The following is a 22111-nucleotide window of genomic DNA, read 5'->3' on the forward strand; positions in this document are numbered from 1 at the left end:
CAGTTGTGAGCTTTTTGCTCTCAGACTGTCAAAAAACATGCTGAGAACTTCACCTGAAATAAGATATTGAGAAGGAATTAAAATGAATAAAAACTAAAAGTGATTATTTCAATGGAACAAAGTCTAATACTGTTATTACTAAAGAGATGCATTGTATACAAAAAAAAAAAAAAATAATTAAATGCACACCAAAAAAATTAATTAAAAATAAAAAACTATTACACTTCAACTACAGAGAGACAAAGATTTCCATATCAAATTTTATTGCTGACATGCATGTAGAGATTTGATGAAGTACAAAAATATGTCTTTTATACAAATTTGTTTTTCATCTCTGTACAATTACCCAGTTTTTTTTTTCTTTGACACCATTCTAACCAAGCAGCTTACAACATCAAACGTTCAGGCTTTTGACAAGTTTCATCATGTTTTGTTTAACATCAGATTTAGATTTTCCAGTTTTAGTAAAAGATGCAAAAAAAGTAACAACTCTAAAGAGAAATCTCCCAATTTATGAAACATCTGCACAAAGTGGCCAAAAAAAGAAAAGAAATTCAAAGTCAAATTTAATGTTCAGTATCTTCCCTTGCACTGTCTTTGTGTTTTTGTAGTTATCATTTGCAAAACACCCACATCCACTCCAATTTCTGCTGCATCTTGTGGCACGTCTTGCTAATTAGAATCATGCACTAATTGCTTTTAAACTGTATACAGAGCTCAACAAAGTACACTTCTCATGCTGCAGACAGAATTTGGACATCACAAAACTGTCTATGCAAGGGGGGGCACTGTTTGCAGTCACTTAGGTAGGGGGCATATTAAACAGAAATATTTACTAATTTCTTTAATCTAGGATTTTAGTACAGACTAAACATCCACATCAACAGCAGTCATATTGCAACCATACCGATTTGCTATGATATAATGGCTTTTGTGAGAACTCAATGTGGACCTAGGATATAGCCTTGAGGCACTCCTTTTTGTATCTAAGGAAAGGACTTTGATTTGTTCACAAATAGTTCCTCTCCTTATACTCACACATATTATCCACTACAATACTGCTTTATAACCAAATATATTCACATTGAGGTGGGAAAAACTAATGCTTTCAAAAGGTGGCTTGTGTGGAAACATTGGTGCGATTCTTCAAAATAATAATACCCTGTACTGGGGTTTTGCACTACTGACGCCCATTCGTCATTACGATGTCTTTCACACTGGCCAGAGTGCGGTATCATCCTTACCTCGCAAGATAAACTCTACATCGATTCTACATGTCATGCTAATGTGCACATTGACTTAAAATAGAGCTATGCAAAGTCAGTCTCCTAATTAGTGTAGCTTAATATACCGACAGGATTGTTGCAATAATTATTCAAGAATTTAAAAAAAAAAAAAGAAAAAAAGAAGAAGGAAAGAGTCAATAAAACAAAACCTTCACTGAAGATAGAAGGAAAAAAAACGTGAGAGATCACAGCAATGCTTTCGAGTGATATATGATCTCTACATTTACTATGGCAGATTAATTAAAACAGCAAATAAATTAAAAGGAAAACAGAAAGGTAAGAAAGTACTACCAGGCTGTATGTCTTTGAGAGAGGAAATTAAAGTGGAGATTAAAAAGGACGAGCCAAGCTGCTAGTCATGAGCTCAGCGACCTACAGTACTGAATGACCTTTTCATCTATAATGACATGAGTGGAGCCAGACATAAAGGCATTGCAAACTAAGCCACAGGTCCATGCAAGCCAACCGCCTAGTATACTAAGATATATTCTAGCATCAAAAGTACATATTCACTGCTCATTGTTGAATTGAGAATCTGTCGATAATCTAAGGCAAGATATCCCACAGTTATGCTTTATACAAATGGGGTAGCTTAAATGGGATTGGAAAAGTCAAATGAGATTAAGAATCTGTTTCCTTGCAATATTCTCACAAAAGAAACAGATTAAGAGGAGTGAGTTTGATGGCATTTCCTTCCTGATGAGCTTGAAATATTTAATAACCATACATGGAAATGAGGGATAGGTGAGGGAATAAAATTAAAAAACAAAACTGTCCCCTATGCAACGGGTTTCTTTGTATCACTGTGGCCAAAAACGTTCCCTAGCGGCCAATCCTCGATCCCTGAGCTGCAGCTGAAATCTGTGTGGGGAACGAAAGCACCGGAGATAGAGGACATGGCAGAAGATGCACTTTGATGGCTTGGCATGCTATCAGAGGGTGAGCGCTCTAGACTGAGGGACACAAAAGGAAAGGAGGGCTTAAGGGCTGTGCTTACGGGGCTTATCTTGGCTTAGACTTCCGCATGACTGCCGGCTCAGCCGCCCTGCTTCCTGACAGTTTCATCCCATCACCAGCTGTCCCATACCTCATCTTTTTCCAAGCACAGCCCCGCAACAAGTCCCTATGTGATACACACCAAAATCCATGATAGTACCACCCAGCTCAGCTTTCGAGAGTCCGTTGCAGTGGCATATCACATGATTAAATATACATTTCTGTTTACGATTGGGCGAATGCACAGGAAATGGTAGCCTTGAGCTTTCTGCTGCCTTCTGATTGGACGAAAGCAAGAGGGGAGAGTAACGTACCATATCAGCTGGTTTGGATGCCAAGTTAAGCTTTTGGTTGTACGCATCTAGACACAGATGCTAGCTGCCAACAGAAACCCAATCAAATAGAGAAACGAGAAACATGCGCTGCTATGATTTCAGTAATATGAGGTTATTAGCTTTCTAACTTGTGATACTTAACATCTTCAATGGCAAAAAAGAGAATAATCTTACTTAAAATGCTACCGTTTTTTTGTAGGAGAGGATGGAAAAAAGCTTATTTAGATTGAGGAAAATCACTGGTTTTGACACAGAATAGTTACACAACCACAATGCTAATGCTCTTGAGCCTGTGCTTGTCTCCCCCTCAACATAAGGAGTCCTGCTTTCATTAGAACGGAGAGCATTGTTAAAAACTGACCAAGAAAGAAGGAAATAGAGAGATAGAAAAATGGTAAGAGGTAGATTTGCAGTCATAGATACAGATGGGAGCGGAACAGACAAACTGGTTGAGGGGAACAGAACGAAAGGGTTGATCGTGTGATCCGAGGCGTTTCTGTAGAAAGTGCTGGGGGAGAGGTGGGTGGGGAGGGGTGGTTGTGTGTGATCTGCTACATGATTCTGTTGGGGTATTGCTGAAAATGTGTGTGTGTGTGTGTGTGTGTGTGTGTGTGTGTGTGTGTGTGTGTGTGTGTGTGTGTGTGTGTGTGTGTGTGTGTGTGTGTCAGATTTGGGCAAGGATTGGCATGGTGGAGGTGGTGTTGGAGTCTCATTAGACCTGTGTGCCACCCATAGGCAGAGTCTGTGTCCTGTGTCGATGAATGGAGCAACAGAGCACTGAGCTGTTCCTTGGCCCTTGTTTGTGTCTGCCAGACTCGCGCTGTGTGCTCAGAAACGCGCACACATACACTCTCACACGCAAACGTACATACAAGTGTGCGCCTAGTTCCGAGGCTCGCTCCATTCCCGGTGACCCTCGCCCGTGGACAGAAAGGCGGTGCTACTTCCGGAGGAAGCGCTGGGCCAGTATTGCGGCATCCAGAGGACTAATGGGCTGAGCGTCGTGGCCGAGGCGCCTCACCGGAGGGACGTTACCGAAATGCCTCTTGCTGAGGAAGTTCTTGGTCTCGTGGATAGTGTTCTTCTCTTCTGCCAACAAGAGCTGTTGCCTCATGTAGTTCTCAAATTCGTACTGAGACGACTCTTCTGTTACTTTCGCCTGAGGATATAATAAGAGCCAGTAAGAACCTCATCACAGTAATGCTGTTTAAAGAGTTTCTATTATTATCATCAATTCCAGCTTAAGCACAGACAACTGCAAGCAAGCCACTGGTTGGCTGAAACACTGCCACTTTCAAAACATTGTCAGGTTGGCAGGATTCTCAAGCAGAGCAAACCAAGGAATGGTGTGAGTTTAGGGTGAAACTATCAGTTTGTCTGACCATTGGAAGAGTTTGTGTTCACTAAACCTGTTTGAAAATATGTATTTTACCATTTCATTCACTGCTACCAGAGGCACTATACATTTTGGCCCTTATTTATAAGACACAAGTAAAATCAGTTCATAAATAAATTATAATTAATATGTAATTATAATATATAATCAGTTAGATTTTTTTAGATTGTTTTATTAATAATAATATATTTTATTTTAAATAATTTTAAGTCAACCTGTGGCACTTTTGTTTCATAAAAAAGGCCCTTCACCCTTAAACTTCAATACACTTGTAACTCCCACGAGTGGTACTGACCTCCTGAAGATGTTCGGGGTGGTTAAGCTGATCGTCTATGTCTGGCACCACTTGTAGAGGGCCACTCAGCGAGGACACAGATTGCCTGTTTAAAGAAAAAAATAAATAAATCTTTCAATGACAAATGGGAATTTTCAGATGTATAGCCAAGGGACCTTTAAATGCATCATTGAAAACTGCACTGGATTGCAAAAATGTGGTGAGACAACATTGCTGACCCAAGATGACATCACTCCATCACATGAATTCCTAAGAAGTTATGTGAACTCTGAAAAGAACTCTTGGCTAAAAATAAAGCTGAGATCAGATGAGACGCACCAGGATGCAATGATGGCGCTCAGAGACTCGAGCACCTCGGTGGCAGTGAGTCTCTGCTGGGGGTCGAGCACCAGAAGCTTCCTGATCAAACACACCGTACTTTCTGATACCCGCCCATCCCTGCACAAACAAAACAGGCACAAAGACTCATAAGCATTTCCATTACCATTTCACAGCTTTCATTTAAAGGAATAGTTCACCAAAAAAAAAACATAAATAAATAAGTTCAAAGTTCCAAACCTGCATGACTTCCTTCTATGGAACGCAAACAAATTTTTAACAATGTATTGGTGATTTCAAGGGTGCAAAAGCACCATAAAAAGTATCAAAAATTTGATACACTCATTATTGAGAGTAGTGTTGTCAAAAGTACAGACTTCAATACCAAGACGCTTTGAGTGCAGTTGAGCGGTTTTGTAAACGCCTCTGATTGGCCATTGTGTTCAGGTGCTCATCAGATATGTCTGTGATTGGCTACAATGATCAATGCCGGGAGCGTTTGAAAGCACACGGAAGTGTTTGAATATCAAAGCGGGAGTGTTTGAAAGCAGGCATCTATCAGCGGACCGGACGATTTACCTGTGTAAGCTCTCGGTAAAGAGCATCATTGATGTGCATTTACAACAAGTTTTTGAAGCGTTGATCATTGTAGCCAAACACATACAAATATGTTGAGCGCATGAACACAATGGCCAATCAGAAGTTTTTACGAATCCGCTCAACAGTGCTCAGAGTCACATTTTTTAAAATTTCAGTACCGACTTGGTATCGAAGTCGGTACTTTTGACAACACTAATTGAGTAAACTATTCTTTTAAACAAGGGCCAACACAATATTTGCTAATTAACATGTTTAAACACATTTGATTCATATCAAAGCACAGAGATAATGGAGAGACTCACTCAGGGATGGAGTACTCTGCTGCTTTGATCTTGCGGAAGAGCTCTTGAGGTATACTGTCATAGAACGGGAACTGGCCATAGAGCATGGTGAACAGCACCACACCGAGCGCCCACATATCACTGGGTTTACCGCGGTATGGCCGACCTACATGGAAACACAAAGTAAAATTTCAGCAGGCAGCTCTACAACAGTTTGCTTATTCAGTCAGACTGGACCTTTCTCTTGGAACAGTAACAAATGCTACACAAGTACATAGATACGAATGCAAAAATATTTGTGCAGTATCAAATTTCATGACTCATTTAACTGAAAGGAACTTGTTCATCAGGTAATGAGCTAACTTAAGAACATTAAATCATAACATAGCATTCTTTTTTCTTTTCTTTTTTAATAAAGCACAGCATATATATACACATCTTTATAGTCCCCCAAAACCTATTCACACTCACCATGCTGGTTTGTTTACCACCATAAATGGGCAACAGAACAAAACAACATCCATGAACAGTACAAATGAGTCATGGGAGCTTGTTTTAAAAGAGGGGTTAATTGGGTACGTTTCTGTTTGGTAAACAGCTTGATTTGCATGCTATATTTTTCTGTAAGGTACACATTCTCTCTTTCTACTTTGACCCTACACATGAGAAAGCGAAAGAGAGGTAAAGGAGAGAGAGTGAGCGATGGAAAAACAGTGAGAGGAAGAGAGAGAGAGAGAGAGAGAGAGAGAGGGAGAGAGAGCAGGAAGAGTAGTTCCTCTCTGCATGACTCATTGTGATGACTCACTGAGGCAGCTCTCCCTTTGTTCTGCTGTCATATTTGGCTGATTTACTCCTGGTTTCTTTGTCATTTTACTGTGAATGGAGACCACAAACAAGAGCTCGACTGCACCTCTATTTAACATGCATGCTCGGAATGCACCATCTAACCAGAGCCTACATCCACAGAGATCTCGGAAAAACCCCGAAAACACATGAAAGACAGTTTTGGAAAGGTCGTGTTGTCGGATATTTTTGCTAGTGCATCAACGAAACGAAAAAGATTTGAAAGCAGAGATTTTCAACTTTTCATACAAATAGCACACTGCACACGCAGTTCATGGGACATAAATGTACATAGTACACTAATTTTGGATAAAATAGTAATTTTAAACATTTGACATTTCAGAATTGAATGAATTATACGTGTACTTAAATTATAAATGTCTGATGCAGTCTTTGAATTAGGCAAAAAACTAAGTATCTCAGGAGGCAACCCTCCTTTTGGAATAGACAAAAGCCTTAATGCACAGGTTTTTGAAACTATATGAATGCGTTTACATACTTTATAAATTGTTTCATTGCAAATTTGTTATGCAATGTAAAGAACCAAAGAGATTAATATAATTACATTTCATTTTAATTGTACTTGATACATTTTATTGTGGGAAGGACAACGAGATATTCAGCTGAAATGTTAGCTTCTAGTTTAAGCTTTTTTGGCTTGAAAGTAACTTTCAATATTTGACTTGCTGAAGACTCCTGAATATTTTATATTATAAGCTAAATATAAAATATAAGCGAAACTATTGACAGCATCTGTAACACACCGATTTTTTTTTTTTTTTTTTAACCTCCAAAAACAATATTGACTAGCCACTTTTAAGATTGTGAAAAACAATACAAATGTGCTGACAGTTATGTACTTACAATGAAGCTGAACGGTGCAAACGCACAATGCTCTATAAATATCCACCATAAGTATTTCTGTACACGTGTTTTTAGAAACTAAAAAAGTCCAAATATTTCCTCTTTTGACTACATAAATGTACCTATACCTATAAACATACATATACCTCATTTGGCTACATAAATGTTTGACACACAAGATAAACAGTGAGTCCCACGTACTGGAATTATATCACTTGAGTGAACTTCAGTTCCGCACAGAAAGAGAGATTGTTTGGAAAGATAAACCTTGTGATATGACCGCTGTTAATTTTATCCATTGCGCTGCTGAGATCTGCCCGAGGCCATGACAACAAGCTTAAGGAAGAGTTTTGGTATCGAGTCGTTGATGAGCCAACAGGTCACGTCTTGCGGCACACAACACAAATAATGACTTCAATAAATGTAACTATTGCTCATCTACGCTGACGGTTTGTGACTGCTGTCCTGATTAGGGCCGTGTAGGTGGTTGGGTTTATGAGTTTTGATTACACTGGTGACATGGAGGGTGAGTCATGTGAGTCACACACATAAACACACACACACGCTCACGCAGAGAAGCTAGATTCTCACCACTTAGGACATCTGGGCTGATGTAGGCTGGACTGCCTCGCTGGTCCTTTAACAGATCTTCCTCACTCACCAAATGCTTGCCAAGGCAAAAGTTTGTGATGGTGATCCGATGGGTCCTGCAACACACAAACACAACATACCGATGACGTCAAAAAACAACCATGAATTCCCGCATCAAGTTGCTCTGTTTATTAACAAGACTTCTTGTGAAGTCTATGATATGTGTCTATGTAAACAAGTCCAGGTCATAATTTACCACAAAATCAAAAGGGAAAAAAGACAAAATGATATTAAGTTTCACTGCACCGTAACATTTTCATTACATGACAACTTCTTTTGTATTAAAGAAAAGGCATAAATTCTCTATGCTAAAATAAAATAAAATAAAAAATTGAATTTTGTATTGCAATCTGATTCAAACATATTTAAGTTTTTAGATTCACACTCAAAGAATCACCCCAAATTCCTGTATTCAATTCATTTCTGCTGTCTGGATTAGAGTGGAATACACACATATACATAAAAACGCACACATTTTTACACTATATACCCTTATCAAAATAAAACACTAACTGTTGTTAGGTGAGTCGTGTTTGTATCTGTGCATACATGCCTCTGATATTTCTGTCTATGTCATTAAATCTAATCTGTGGCAGGGAGCCATTCTGCCTTTCCAGAAAGCAGAACCCAACATGACAGAACACACCGTGACTGCACTTGACAAACAAGTGAGTCACCTGTGGCTTCTCACAAGCTCAGGGATGACTAATCTTTGTACCTCAGAAAGGAAAGAACAGCACTTTTTCAGTGACAGGCATGCAATGAAAACAAGCACACCAACATACACAGAAACTCTTTCATGCAAAAAATGCATTCACATTTACAATGAGGAAAACTAACGCATCAGCTGACGGAGCTCAACTGAGGGCCCTCCAATGTGAGAATTCACACAGTCAACAGCTGTAATCTCCCTTCAATCAAAAAAACAAAAAAAACAAACAAACTCTGAAAAAAAACATCTACATCTCTCAGCCACATCCTCTTTTCCCATGCTTCCCCAGTTACGCTCTCACTTTCACACCCTGAAAGTGACTGTCACACTTACGCCTAACAGTTACAAACAGGCTCGTTTCAGAAGCTTTGTTTTTCCCAGAAGAATTTCTTACTGGTTTAAGGCTGATTACTATCTTCATTTAAAAAGGAGGGTCATCATTAAATTAGATTATAAGTGAAAACAAATTAGTCACAATGGACTATGTGGAAAAAAACGCTATCCATTCTTCACAGCATCTGTACCAGTTAGTTTTTAAATTCAGTATATGTTTAATGGTGTATAATTAGTCAATTTAAATAAATCAAATAAATCAAATGCAACAGTATTTTTATAAACTGGATCCACTAAGATCCAGATAGATCACACTCGTCGACATGTGCGTTTTAAAGCATTTGAATACATAAAATAGTTTTGCGTTGCATGGAGATGACTACGTCATTTTTGCACGGCAATTTCTCGTGGTGTCAATATTTTTTTTTAAATGACCTGCTCCTAAATGTCGCAAATTGGTCGTTCTTTACATGCGGCATTTCCTGCTAGTTTTAATCTTCATAATAGTTTAGCCTAAATGGAAGCTTTTATCTGGTTTCATCATGACTGTTTTAACTGCTTTGATTCCCAGAAGAAAAAAACTCAGCAAGTGTTTCTCCTCAGGACATTCTTATTGCTCATTCTCCTCTTCCTGCTCAAGTGAAGAGACCAGAAGCCTCCCGGTTTCTCAGTGCTACTAAAATTAGCCCCTGTTGATGGGAAAAGTTAAATGGTTTAAGCGCAAGAGGAAGTCTCGATGTTGAAATCCGGTCAGAACTGCCTCTACTGGGTGAGGTTAATGTGGGATTTTGATGCAATTGTTTGGTATTGGAGTTCCTTTGCTTGGGCAATCTGTGCTGTAAGAGGAACAAAGCTAATAGTGAAAGCAAATGTGCAGATCAGGCAATTTGTTCATTTTTATAGAGTCTTGATGGTGACAGCCATATGGTGCTCCCTGAAGAGCGGAGTGTGTAAGCTGTGAAGGAGGGAAAAAGAGGTATGAAATGATGGCAACAAATGCTTGTGGAATGTGAGAGAAGCTTCTGCACTACATGGCAGTTATTGACAAGATGCTGATGATAAACAAAGCCTTCCCAGGTTGATTCTGGAGAGATGCAGAAAGCTCCACAGATATTATATGTCAGAACCAGATTCAACAGTCATTTTTGAAGGCACAAGTATCATGTCATGGACCATTTATGACTAATACTGAGTACTTTCCATTCCACCCAAATCCAACAGTCTGCCGGCTGGGCAGGGTCACACAGACAGTAGGATCAGAAGGGTATTTGGAGAGTGAAAAAGCGAGAGAGGGGGGAGAGAGAGAGGTCTGCCAGCGTTACATGAGTGTGACTCAGCTCTGAGCTATGAATCCTTTGGCAGAGGGCTGTATTATCTCCAGCTGGGACACAGTGTTCTGCTCTCTTGCTGAACTGAAGCAGACAGACCAGACTGCTCGGTTTCATCACCATAGGGTCCAGTGACGAGTGTGCATACGTGTGGATGTTTTATTTTGCCGTTCAGCAATGCAATACTGGTCTTTTTAATTGACACCCATGGAAAAGGCTTAAATGCTTGACTCAACAATGGCACATGCAAGATATTAAGACGAGAAAAAAAAAAGGAAATAAAAAAAAGCACCAATGCATAAATGAAAACTCACGTGTTACTCAATGTTCATATTTCATAACTCTCCAACTCTTCTGAGAATATTTATAATTGCATCTTGGTAGTTAAAAAAAAAAAAAAAAAAAAAAAAAAAGCTTGCATCTTGGTAGATTTAAAAAAGCAATTTATTTTGGTGTTGATAAGGGTTTTTTTTTTTACAACGTAAAAGTCTTTATGGTCACTTTTGATCAATTTAATGCATCCTTGCTTATTTCTTAAAAAAAAAAAAAAAACTTTTGAAAGGTAGTATAAGGGTGTACTCACGCTAGGCACGGTTGCCTTGTACCGTGCCCTGGCCGGAGAATGCTTGCGTAATTTATGATGCAACTTTTTGTTTTGAAAAAAAAAAACGGAAGAAAAGCACTTGCGCTAATAGACCGCCTAATAGATTTTTCATTTATGCTGCGCAGCGATTATCACTTGATTGTGCTGCACGTATCAGAAGAATATTATGGACGCAGCTCACATTGATGGAGGAATTTGCAGCTTTACTCGCCAACTACAATTCCTGTTTATCAATAGAGTGAGAACCAGACCTGTTATAAACCTAAATATACTTGATTTAGTTAAATTAAATTTAAAAGTGCACTGTCCAAGTAGTTATAGAAGAGGTTTGCTGTCGTAATGACGACAATAGCGCACACAAAAGTAGTAGCTGTTCTGTGCTCCAGCATTGTTAGCAATTACACTATATGCACACCGAGCCCAACTGAACCATTTCAAGAGGGCCAGGGACGGTTAAATGAACCGTCGGAGTGATCACACTAGTCAAACGAACCAGACTTTGGGGCTAAACACGCTCGGGCACAGTTCAGATCGCCTAGTGTGAGTACACCTTAAGTTGGAAGTATTTTTAGATAATAAAACAGAGGGCTTTGTTTCCTGTGGGCTTGAAGCGGTTAATGGCGAAAAAATGCTGCATAATGCATACCATCAATTCAACCAACCAGGACACAAGAAGTACAGTTGCCTGTAAAGAGACAAGGAAGAGGAGAAAATGAAAGAAACCAGCCCTAGTCCTCCTCTCTCTACAAATGCCACTGAGCTTATATGGTGTGACGGGTTTCGTAATTAGACAAGCTGGGCACTTATGTGACCGAGCTACAATATGCGAGAACTCAGTGGCGAGCAGCACATGCTGGCAAATGTGACAGGCAGAACTGAGGATTTTCAATTAGTCAGTAACTCTCTTGTTCCTCAGGACATTTGAAATGGCAGAGACAACAGAACTGTGTTTAGAAGCCTTCCCTTTCCACACACACAGCAGAAACACACATGCACGCAGCACATATGGTGTTTGGAGAGGGTCTTTATGGATGAGGGATTGGGAATTCCGCTAAACCTATCTGATTCACAATGCTTGCCGACCTCAGATGCCTTCAAGCCAGCATGTGCGGTTTTACCCCCCTTCCCTGGCTCCATCACCCTCTCCTTTTTTCCAGGGAATGAACCAGGGGCACGTTCCATGCCTGTTCGTTTTAACTGGGATAGATTCCCACTGCTCCCTCCCCTCCCTCTTCAGCCTGTGGGGATGAATCACACTCTCACTAAGAGCTCAAGAGGAGACGGGTCAATGAGGCCAGACGGTGCTCCATGAAACCCCAACAGAGAGCTGAGCGCACAGAAAACTCCACTAGCACAGCAGGTAAAAGGAAGAGGAAAGACGTCTTACCGTTTATTAAGCACCATGTTTCCAAGCTTCAAGTCTCTATGCACGATGTTCTTCTACAATGGTAAGAACAGTATACAGTTACAATATATACCTGAAGATGTGAGCTACACTTTGGTGAGCATGCAAACTGACAATCACCATAGCAGTATATTACAGAAAAATCAACGTAAAATGGCATGTGTAATCATTTTACTTCTGCAATATGACAAGCTTCCCAAAAAACAAACTAACATTTAAAAAAAAATAAAAAATAGAGTTAAAAAATAAAAATAAAATAAAGAGAATCCAATGTGACTGGCATTGCAATCAAGTTATAACTAGTGCTGTCAATCAATTAAAAATTTTTTTTACCAATTAATCGCAGTTTTTTTTTTCTGTAATTAATCATTATTAATCGCATAGTCTTAAAAAAAAAAAAAAAAAAAAAAAAACTTAATTTAGGTGAACTTAAAACAATCTTCACACAAACCCATTATAATAAATGTAATTTACCTGTGGCCTTCCTACCTGTCTAACAGGAAACAAAGAAATTATTGAAGTTGTCAAACACGTTACACGTTAAAGCTACAATTTTCTCTGTTACCTTTGTTATTTGATCAACATTAATGACATCACAGCAACTGGTTTATTAGGCTGCTGTGACTTTAAGACCTGCCGATGCTGAACATGATGCGGATCTGACACGCATCTCATTTTCTCACAACCCTTTAAGTTCATTTAAGACGTTATTTAACTCATTTAAGAGTGCTCTTATGAGGATACTCAACAAAATGGGCATGCATTAACGCACCAATTTTGACAGCACTAGTTATAACTGATACTGAAACTAAATATCATTTTTGCTAATTGAAAAAAACTGAAAAAAAAAAAAAAAAAAAATCAGATGAAAAACTTGAAACGAAAAATAGAAATGTTGTCAATTTTGATTTCGTATTGGCTTTAAAACCATTTCACCATGGCAGCTCACCTTATGTAACGCCTCCACTACTCTCACTACATCATAGAAGATAACGATGGCCTCGCGCTCGCTCAATCGCTTCTCTTTGATGACATAATGCTGCAGGTTGATGAGGTCGGCAGTCTTGTCGCTGAAGTCGTGGGCACAGAGGCAGTCGAGCACCAGACAGATTCGTCTCTTCATCTTCCGCACTTTGTTGGCCTCCATGTCCTCGACAATCTCACAGGAACGGTCCTGAGACGGAGAAAGAGATAATGCGTTAGAAAAGTTTTGCACAGACAATAATTGCAGGGACAGCATAAAAGACTTTACCTCGGCCAACCCAGCAGTGCATTTAACAGTGTCTAACAAAGAAAACGGATACATAACCACACCATTAAGCTTTTGAATGGAGCGGAGAAGAAAATATAGTGTTTCAAGTACAAGACGACGCTAATGGACTGGTGGTACAAAAAAGAAAAGCAGTGATTCTCCTGTATGACTCGCCATGTGCAACAGCTTGAATGATGAAAGCCCTCCTTTGGTCACCTGAGACCGGGGTCAAACGAGGGCCACAAATCGATCGGCAGTGTGGTTTGTGTTTTCAATGACCGCGCCTCCGAACACAAGAGGCGATCCATAATTAACTGGCCCACTCTAGAGACAAGCTATAATAAACCAATCAATACTGCAAGCTTCAATGAATGGCCCTGACAGCACAGTACGGCTTGTTCTGCAGACAATTTCCACCGGGGAAGAAAGGAGAGGTCTATGATATAGTTAAAAGCCGACGCAAGAGAGGGAGGGAAGAAAAAAAAAAAAAGCATCTCAAAGAGAAAGTAAGTGGTGAGTCACTGCGAGCACTTTGTGATGAAAATGAAAACAACTGAAGGAACAAATTAAGCTGTGAGACTGAGGACGTAGAGAAGGGGAGGGAATCTTTAAGTGTCTCAAATCGATTCAATTTTGATTCAAAGAGCCACAGCCAGATTCCAAAACAAGTTGATGCATTTCAAATTTCAAAAAACAAATCTTTGTTGAGTCAAGGCAGACTGTGTACTCTTATCCAACAATAGAAATAGAACAAAAAAAAAAAAAAAAGATATAAAATAGAAGACATGGTTTAGCTCTGAAAAAATGAAATGCACCATTAGAGCAAAACAGTTAATTTTGTGATTAATCAGCACGTTTTCTGTGGATGAATGATAAATTTTTAATTGTGTGATTCATTTTGTCCTGCGTAAATGTAGGGTTGGGCCGAGATAGACGATGCCATCGTCCATCGCCGATGGCTGACAGACATCATGATGTTGAGCGGGCATCGTGATGTTTCCCTGTAGACAACGTCTGATGCCAATTTGGTAGACATCGCTCAACCCTATGTAAATGCATGATGCTAAATTTAACAATGATTAATATATAATTAATAAATAATATTAATGTGGCTCCAAGCAGAACCATTTGAGAAAGAATCATGATGCATCAGTGAATCACTTTTTCCCCACCCCTGATGTACAAGACAGCAAACAATTCCAGCAGCTGCACAAATAATGTATCTTGATAAACATTAAAAAACTGTAATGACACATTCTACACATGAGCTACTCCTAATTGTCTTACCTGGAAGAGGCCGTGATGGTGTACCACTCCTTCTTGGTTGGAGAGCAGTGACAGTAAAGAATACTCTGTATGCAGGAGCATTTTGCCTTGCCTTTCTTCTTGTGTCTCTCCAGCCGTGTCCCCACGTTCTTCCAGGGTCAGAATCTACAACAAAGGTCGAAGGTAAGAAGACACCATGCCACTAGATCCTGTTCTAAATCTTCCTGGGGGTCTCTTATCTTCAATGTGATGGAATACTAAGCTATCAACGATCTTGAGGCAATACAGAGGGTCCATTAAAGGCTTTATCTACAGAGTAGACAAAGATAAGTCCCTCCCATGTCCTTCAACACATCTGGACAACGATCTGAGAGACACTAGACTCAGGGGCAAGGAAGAGTAGGGTCAAAAGATCAGACTCCAGGTTGACAAGCACCTTTCATTCAAGCCCCTCCAGTAACAGGCTGGTCCATAAACAAAAAGGTTTGATGGTCATCTCTGAACCAGAGCCGGTCATGAATTGGACAGGGTTGTAGAGATTTGTTGAGGCAGGTCAAAGGTTCATGCAACAGTTGGACACACAGGGGCTTTTGTGTTCAGAAGCAGTCTCACTTCCCTGGTCAGGACATGTTTGAATCACATGGGAGGGTTTTTGTGAGGTGATACAGAATGAGACAGTTTACATCTAGTATTAAAAGCCATTTTTGTTGAGCCAATCCCCCATAACATATGTAAACAGGGATGAAAAAAAAATTTTTTGAAGATTTTTTTCACCTCATTAATCAAGATCTTCTTCTCTTATATTAAGCAAAGCAATAAATTGATAAAAAGTGGCAACAAAGACGTAAAATACAAATAAATGCTGTTTGAGCTTTCTATTCATCAAAATGTCCTGAAAAGTTTATTTCCACAAAAACAATAAGCTACGGTTTTTAACATTGATAATAAGAAATGTTCATTGAGCACCAAATCACCATATCAGAATGATTTCTGAAGGATCATGTGACACCGGAGTAAGGGCTGCTAAAAATTGCGCCATTACAGTAATAAATTAGATTCTCAAAACAAATTAAAACACAAAAGAGTTTTTAAAATGTGCTTATATTTCATAATATTACAGTTTTCACTGTATTTTTGATCAAATAAATGCATCCAAGGAAGAAAAAAAAAAAAATCTTACGGACACTAAACTTTTGAACTTGAATCAGAAAATCTGTATCGATACCCTGCGCTAATGTTTTTTGACCGTATCCCTCAAGAACTTTCTCCACTTAATGCAATCCGATCACAAATAGTCACAAGAGATGAATTTGGGACCAGATATAAATGGTGCTCTGTCACACCTGACCACTTGATGTTAATACCATGTAAACAAGGCCTAAAAGAGTACTCACTTTTAGCTGGTAGAAATCATCCGTCCCATCTTTTCTGGCTAGACACTGCACTATACTCTGCACAGGAGAGTTTCCCAGCCGTGGGCCTGTAGAGATAGGGAGGGATAGAGAAAAGGAGTGTGAACAGACGCAAAAGGTACAGTCAGTGCAGAGCACAGCACAGCAATTTCCCTTGAAGCTAATCATAAACACTCTTATCACAGCGCCCTGCACTACCACGTCACACTGCTATTTCCAACTGTGACGGGTGCATTTCAAAGGCAAGACTGCAGTGTGATAGTGACATACAGGGAAAGTCCTGGGGATTCAGAAGTGAAGCAGTCAATCCAAAACATTCCTGCAATTCTTTTCAAACAGAGGCCTCTGAACGTAGTCCTTCGCTTGCTTGCACAGAAACACAAAAAGACAGGGCTGGGCTAGCGTTGAAGATTCACCCTTGGTGGCTTACCTAAAACAAAGGGACCGGCTCTCTTAGCATTGTTGCCAGATATCCCAGGACAAAGGAGCTTGCTGGGTCTGCCGGATGATTCTCCAGCCCCTCGTTCCGAAGCACGGCGTTTGGACATTCTGCAGATCTGAAAAAGCCAAAAACATTGAGACGGTGTCAATACAATAAAATCGATAAAACAACCTGACATGCAACCGTGGCTTCTCGACTATAAACAAAACTCAAGCGCACCCAAACAATGTAACCCTAGGACAATCATTCATTGCATTCTTGCCTTGAGGGACAATAGCCAATCCAGTGAGGTCTTTCAGTACAGTGCCCAAAAAGTGTGAGTTATAAAGAGGGCAAATAACAGGTGGGGGAAGGAAATCTAGCAAAAGTCATGCCCTCCCCGACACCTCAAAACAGTCTGACGCCATTAACAGCTCTGCCCTTGTGTGAATGACAACCCATCAGATCCACATGCATTTGCATGAGCAAAAATTAGCAGCAGGTGTGAACTGTTGATGTGACTTCCGTGATAGACAATAGAAGCCCATTCACAAATGGTGCCGCAGACCCATCCTCAAGCTTAAATTAACTAAAATAACCCAGAATCTTGAACTCATGTTTTCCCCCTTTCACTATTTGTAATCCTTCCGTTCCTTAATCTGCATGGGTTTATCTGCAAATCTCTGTGACGTAATCAGCATTTTACAAGATTTTCATACTGACCGGTCTGTAACAGGGAACGTTTCGAAAGCAGAAATGTTCAGATATCACAATGAAGTGCAATAATTATGGCCAAATATTTATGTTAAAGACTTATTTATTTCATAAGAGGCCTGCTTGTTTTGTTGGATAAAGGGTTCTTGTATAATCTGACAATTGTATCTGTGGTTCTACAGAAAAGCAAGTGGTGCTACAGACGGATTTAGTGTGATTCACACAAGCCCTGAGGTTTGCACTGGTAGCAATTTGTCAGAAATATGAAATGCTGCTGTTTGACACCAATGGTAACGTGACACACGCAGCCTCCAGACATCATATCACGATGCGAACACGGGGTGGGGGAGCGCATTTAGCATCGCGGGCAGTTCTGCGCCCCTTGAGCTCTTCAAAATCAATCTCAACTCTGTTTAAATTAAGGGACAATACAGAGACTGGGCATGAAATCCCAGTAATAAAATATCGATCAATGTGCTTTAATAGCGAATACATGCAAAAAGGCACCCGAATTTAGAATTCAAAGTTACACCAGACAGTTGTAAGTCACATTTAAGCTATAAGCTTAGTTGAATTGTAATTTTGAATGAAACAGACATTCAAATGTAATTCTGCAACAGATCACACAGCTTGTCTCGAGGACGTAGGAGGGGGTACAGTTGGCTGTAATCGCAGATCATTTTACACGTTTGCAGCTTTTTGTCTTTCTGAACCCAGACTGTTGACAATGTGACAGACGGGGGTGAGAGACGTGATTGCTTTCTCATCAACCCTTTTAATATGCATTATTGGAGATCTGACATCTTAAAAACACTAAGACTGTGTTTGGCACAGCCAAGACTGAAAATCTGACCTGCAACCGGAAAGAAAAAGAATTAATCTATGGGTTGGTATTAAACCATCTGCAATCATTTTAGGCCATGCCAAACATGAATGCGCTGCCACTAAGATGCACATATGCATACAAAGACACAATATTGAATCCATTTCAACGCTAGTAAATTAAATTCTCAGGAAGTATGTCTTTTACTCACCCTCATGTTGTTTCAAACCTGGATGACGTTCTTCTGTGGAACAAAAAAAAGGAGACACTAGACAGTCTCAGCCAGTTTTCACTTTCATTGAATGGAAAAAACGTAATGAAAATGAATGGTGACCGAGGTTGTCAGTGTATAATATTCAGCTTAACATCTCCTTTTGTGTTCCACTGAAGAAATAAAAAAATCATATGCGTTTGGAACAACATGAGGTGAGTAAACAATGACTGAATCTTTTTTTTTAGGTGAACTATGCCTTTAACAACAACATGCTGATGATGATGAAACCATGCTATATGAAAGATTACTCATACTGCATTGCATTGAAAGGATAGAGTATGGTCATCTTATGGCATTATGCACACATCACAGTCATTGGAGAAGTGAAATATCATCCCTGCATGACTTAAACGCTCTGATCCACAGTGTAGCAGAACATTTTAATATTTTATTAGATCTAAATATACTAGCTGTCACTGCATGCAAACTTGAGAACCTGGCAACCTTCGAGCACCGGCTGGCAGCTTGATGCAACCCGTATCAGATGCGCGTTTTCTTTGATATATGGATGTCTAAGATTTGTGGTGTGTAAAAACAAGTGACTAATGTTTCCATTTATAGTTAAACAACAGCAGAGGGAATAGAGACAGGAGCACTGCAGTGTGATCACAACAGAGTACACGGCGTACACTGACGAACGCTGTCAAGCAGCTACTAAAAAAACCCAACAATAATCACTAGTATAAATGACTTAAATAAGTGTGTATAAGAAAACAAAGCTCGTGCACTTATTAAAAGAACGAGCCTATTTGACTCGTCTTAGCATTTGCAAGCGAAACTTAAATAGAAAGCTTATTTTCTATTTGTATTCTTGCTTGTATAGTCTATACCTCAACATATTTAAACGGACGACAATTTGACCGTTGCAAAAGCTTGTTAGTCTGAATTTCAAGAGAGAGATAAACACCACAAAGCCAGTGAGTTCACCGTGTCCCTTTAACAGACTGAAAATCTCCTCAGCCGACCGACGGGCCATTTAACAACTTACCAAAACCGCCGAGGGAATCCTCTGTCGTAGACTAATTCTCACTCATTTCTGGCCGATTAAATGTTCAGCAGGGACGCACCGACATTTACACTCCACCACGAAGCGGTTTGTTTCAAGCGAACTGGAGAAATTTCACGATTACCGACAGAGGTTTTGAGGGAAAAGCCTTCTTAGGACAACTGATCACATCTTTCCATAGCAGCACCACCTGACAACGGAAATGACGCACATGCTGTGAGTGACAGAGCGTCGCGGCCAATAGAAAATGTTCTTTGGAGTTCCCGCCCCCTTACGTGTGTTCTTGAGATTGGCATTCTTCGCTTGGTTTGGAATGATATAAACGTAAACGAGCAGTAGAGTACTACTGCATAACTCCAGTCAAGTTTTGATAAATGTGCAGTTTTGTGGAATAAAATAATAATTTGATGTATTACGATGGAAATCCGTCGCCATACAAGGAATGAAGTAATTAAAACTCACTCAGAAGCAGTACTAACGAAATAGACACATTTATTCTTGAGTACTGGAACAAAACAAGTTACAAAACTGTCAATGTTTATGCATGTAAGACATTATTTTGGATTAATATGAACACAGAGTTTTTACAGACCGTTTTTGTGCAAACTCTTCCATTCCTCCTCATGTTTGTATTTATTTGCACGTTTGTTTTTATTTGTATTCACTTATATTTACAAAAAATAAACATAATTATCAGACATAGCAGTAATGCTTCTTTAAAATATGCATGTGTAGACCTGTTAATATCTAAATTGAATTATATGAACTGCAGACAGGTGGTTTTAAAGGTTATAAAGGTCATACCATTATTTTGCTGAAGTAAAGAATATCAATAAAATATAATGTTGCGTTTGTGTTAAGAACATTCTAGTGGTTATCTTTGATAAATTTTAAAGTAGAAATGTCACTTTAAGAAACTGCAGATAAAGCTGTGGGACATATGTCAAGAATCAGTGCCAGGTGAAATAAACATGGCACATGGATTACACCAAAGCTAAAGGGTAAATTAATAGATAAATAATGATATACCTCAGTTCACGTGAGTACAGCAAACCTCCGGGGGTTTCTTGCATGCACAAGACCCTCAAGATCGTATCCAATTTTAGATCCCCCAAAACTAACCAGCTTCACCCACAACAGCAAGTTTCAATTTGGTGGGCTGGTGCAGCACTGCATGTCAAACAGAGAGTGTTTTTAAAGGGCAGTAACTGATTTAAGGCTGTGCTGTCTTCCTGTCTTGACTCAGCATGGCCTTTGCCTTAAACCACATGAAACACTTTTATAAGCCTGTGGCTAAACATTGGCCAACCCACGGTGTGTGGGGTGGAAACTGTGAATCATACTTTACTAGTGCCCATGTCTGATAAAGAAACAGTGGTATTGAAAAAGATTGCAAGGACAATTTCACAAGGACACGAACCTTACCATAATGTCTGGACTTAGCGTGATTACCTGTAGTTCTTTACTTTCCTTCAAATAACCATCTCTTGTTATACTGGAATAACAAAACATTTAATAGAATATGGTTATTTGTGTCATTTTAAAAATATTACTCTGCACAATAACAAATTCTGAGGCAAAATTTAATGGTGCTTTGTGTGTGTGCTTTATGTGTGTGTGTGCAATTTTATAACATGGAGGGATTATGTGAACCTTGTACCAGTTTCCCAAAAGTATGATTCTTATGCGTTTTATTTTCACAATATTTCCAAGAAATTTTGAATCGCTCGCTTTTATATCTCAAAAGTTAGTGTACTGAGATCTGAGACTTCTCCAAATGATTCCTTCAAATGATTTTCATTTGTTAAATGATTCTTTCAAATGATTCGCATTTGTCTTACTTTATTCATATTTGTTTGACTAGAATGCACCCATGTCAATACATATGAAAGCCATTGTTTTTTTTATTTATTTATGAATTAAATACAGATTAATTTCATTTGTTTTATTACTTTATTATTATTATTATTATTTTGCAATTATATGTGGTGGAATGATTTAAAGGGATAGTTGTCACAAAAATAAAAATTGTCATCATTTAGTCATCCTCATGTTGTTCCATGAGTTTCTTTTGTCTGTTGAACACAAAATAAGATATTTTAAAGAATGTTCATAACCAGACAGTTGACGGTATCCTACTATGGAAGTCAATGGCTACCGTCAACTGCTAGATTACCAACATTCTTTACAGTATCTTCTTAAACAGAAGAAAGAAACTCATACAAGTTTGGAACAACATGAGGGTAAGTGATAAAAAAAATCATCATTTTTGGGTGAACTTTCCCTTTAAATGAATAAATGTTGTTATTACAAACCCGATTCCAAAAAAGTTGGGACACTGTACAAATTGTGAATAAAAAAGGAATGCAATGATGTGGAAGTTTCAAATTTCAATATTTTATTCAGAATACAACATAGATGACATGTCAAATGTTTAAACTGAGAAAATGTAACAGTTTAAGGGAAAAATAAGTTGATTTTAAATTTCATGGCATCAACACATCTCAAAAAAAGTTGGGACAAGGCCATGTTTACCACTGTGTGGCATCCCCTCTTCTTTTTATAACAGTCTGCAAACGTCTGGGGACTGAGGAGACAAGTTGCTCAAGTTTAGGAATAGGAATGTTGTCCCATTCTTGTCTAATACAGGCTTCTAATTGTTCAACTGTCTTAGGTCTTCTTTGTCGCATCTTCCT

At 39.0% G+C, this 22111-nt stretch overlaps 1 protein-coding gene across 3 annotated transcripts; it reads right to left on the bottom strand.

The window, feature by feature from the left end:
• Nucleotides 1-246: 246 nt before the first annotated feature.
• stk40 (serine/threonine kinase 40) lies at nt 247-20651 on the bottom strand. Of its 3 annotated transcripts, XM_051865231.1 has the most exons (12): nt 19398-19618; nt 18347-18379; nt 16608-16734; nt 16160-16245; nt 14787-14930; nt 13197-13421; nt 12230-12282; nt 7806-7921; nt 5529-5673; nt 4627-4746; nt 4309-4393; nt 247-3776 (listed from the first exon to the last, which is right to left on the bottom strand). In XM_051865231.1, the coding sequence occupies exons 2-12, from the start codon at nt 18350-18352 to the stop codon at nt 3558-3560; spliced, it is 1326 nt and encodes a 441-aa protein (XP_051721191.1). In that variant the 5' UTR covers nt 18353-18379; nt 19398-19618; the 3' UTR covers nt 247-3557. The 3 variants fall into 3 exon arrangements, with proteins under 3 accessions (XP_051721191.1, XP_051721193.1, XP_051721192.1); XM_051865233.1 differs by lacking the exons at nt 18347-18379; nt 19398-19618 and adding an exon at nt 20445-20651; XM_051865232.1 differs by lacking the exon at nt 18347-18379 and having other exon boundaries at nt 19398-19625.
• Nucleotides 20652-22111: the final 1460 nt, after the last annotated feature.

Source organism: Ctenopharyngodon idella, chromosome 16 (assembly GCF_019924925.1).
Source record: "Ctenopharyngodon idella isolate HZGC_01 chromosome 16, HZGC01, whole genome shotgun sequence".
Taxonomy (NCBI): Eukaryota; Metazoa; Chordata; class Actinopteri; order Cypriniformes; family Xenocyprididae; genus Ctenopharyngodon; species Ctenopharyngodon idella.

Excerpts from the sequence above, each read along its gene's own strand:
- stk40 (XM_051865231.1), bottom strand. Across the intron at positions 14,931-16,159 it reads ATGATTTCTACCAGCTAAAA|ATTCTGACCCTGGAAGAACG; the intron begins GTGAGTACTCTT and ends CCTTTGTTGTAG. Across the intron at positions 12,283-13,196 it reads TAGTGGAGGCGTTACATAAG|AAGAACATCGTGCATAGAGA; the intron begins GTGAGCTGCCAT and ends TTACCATTGTAG.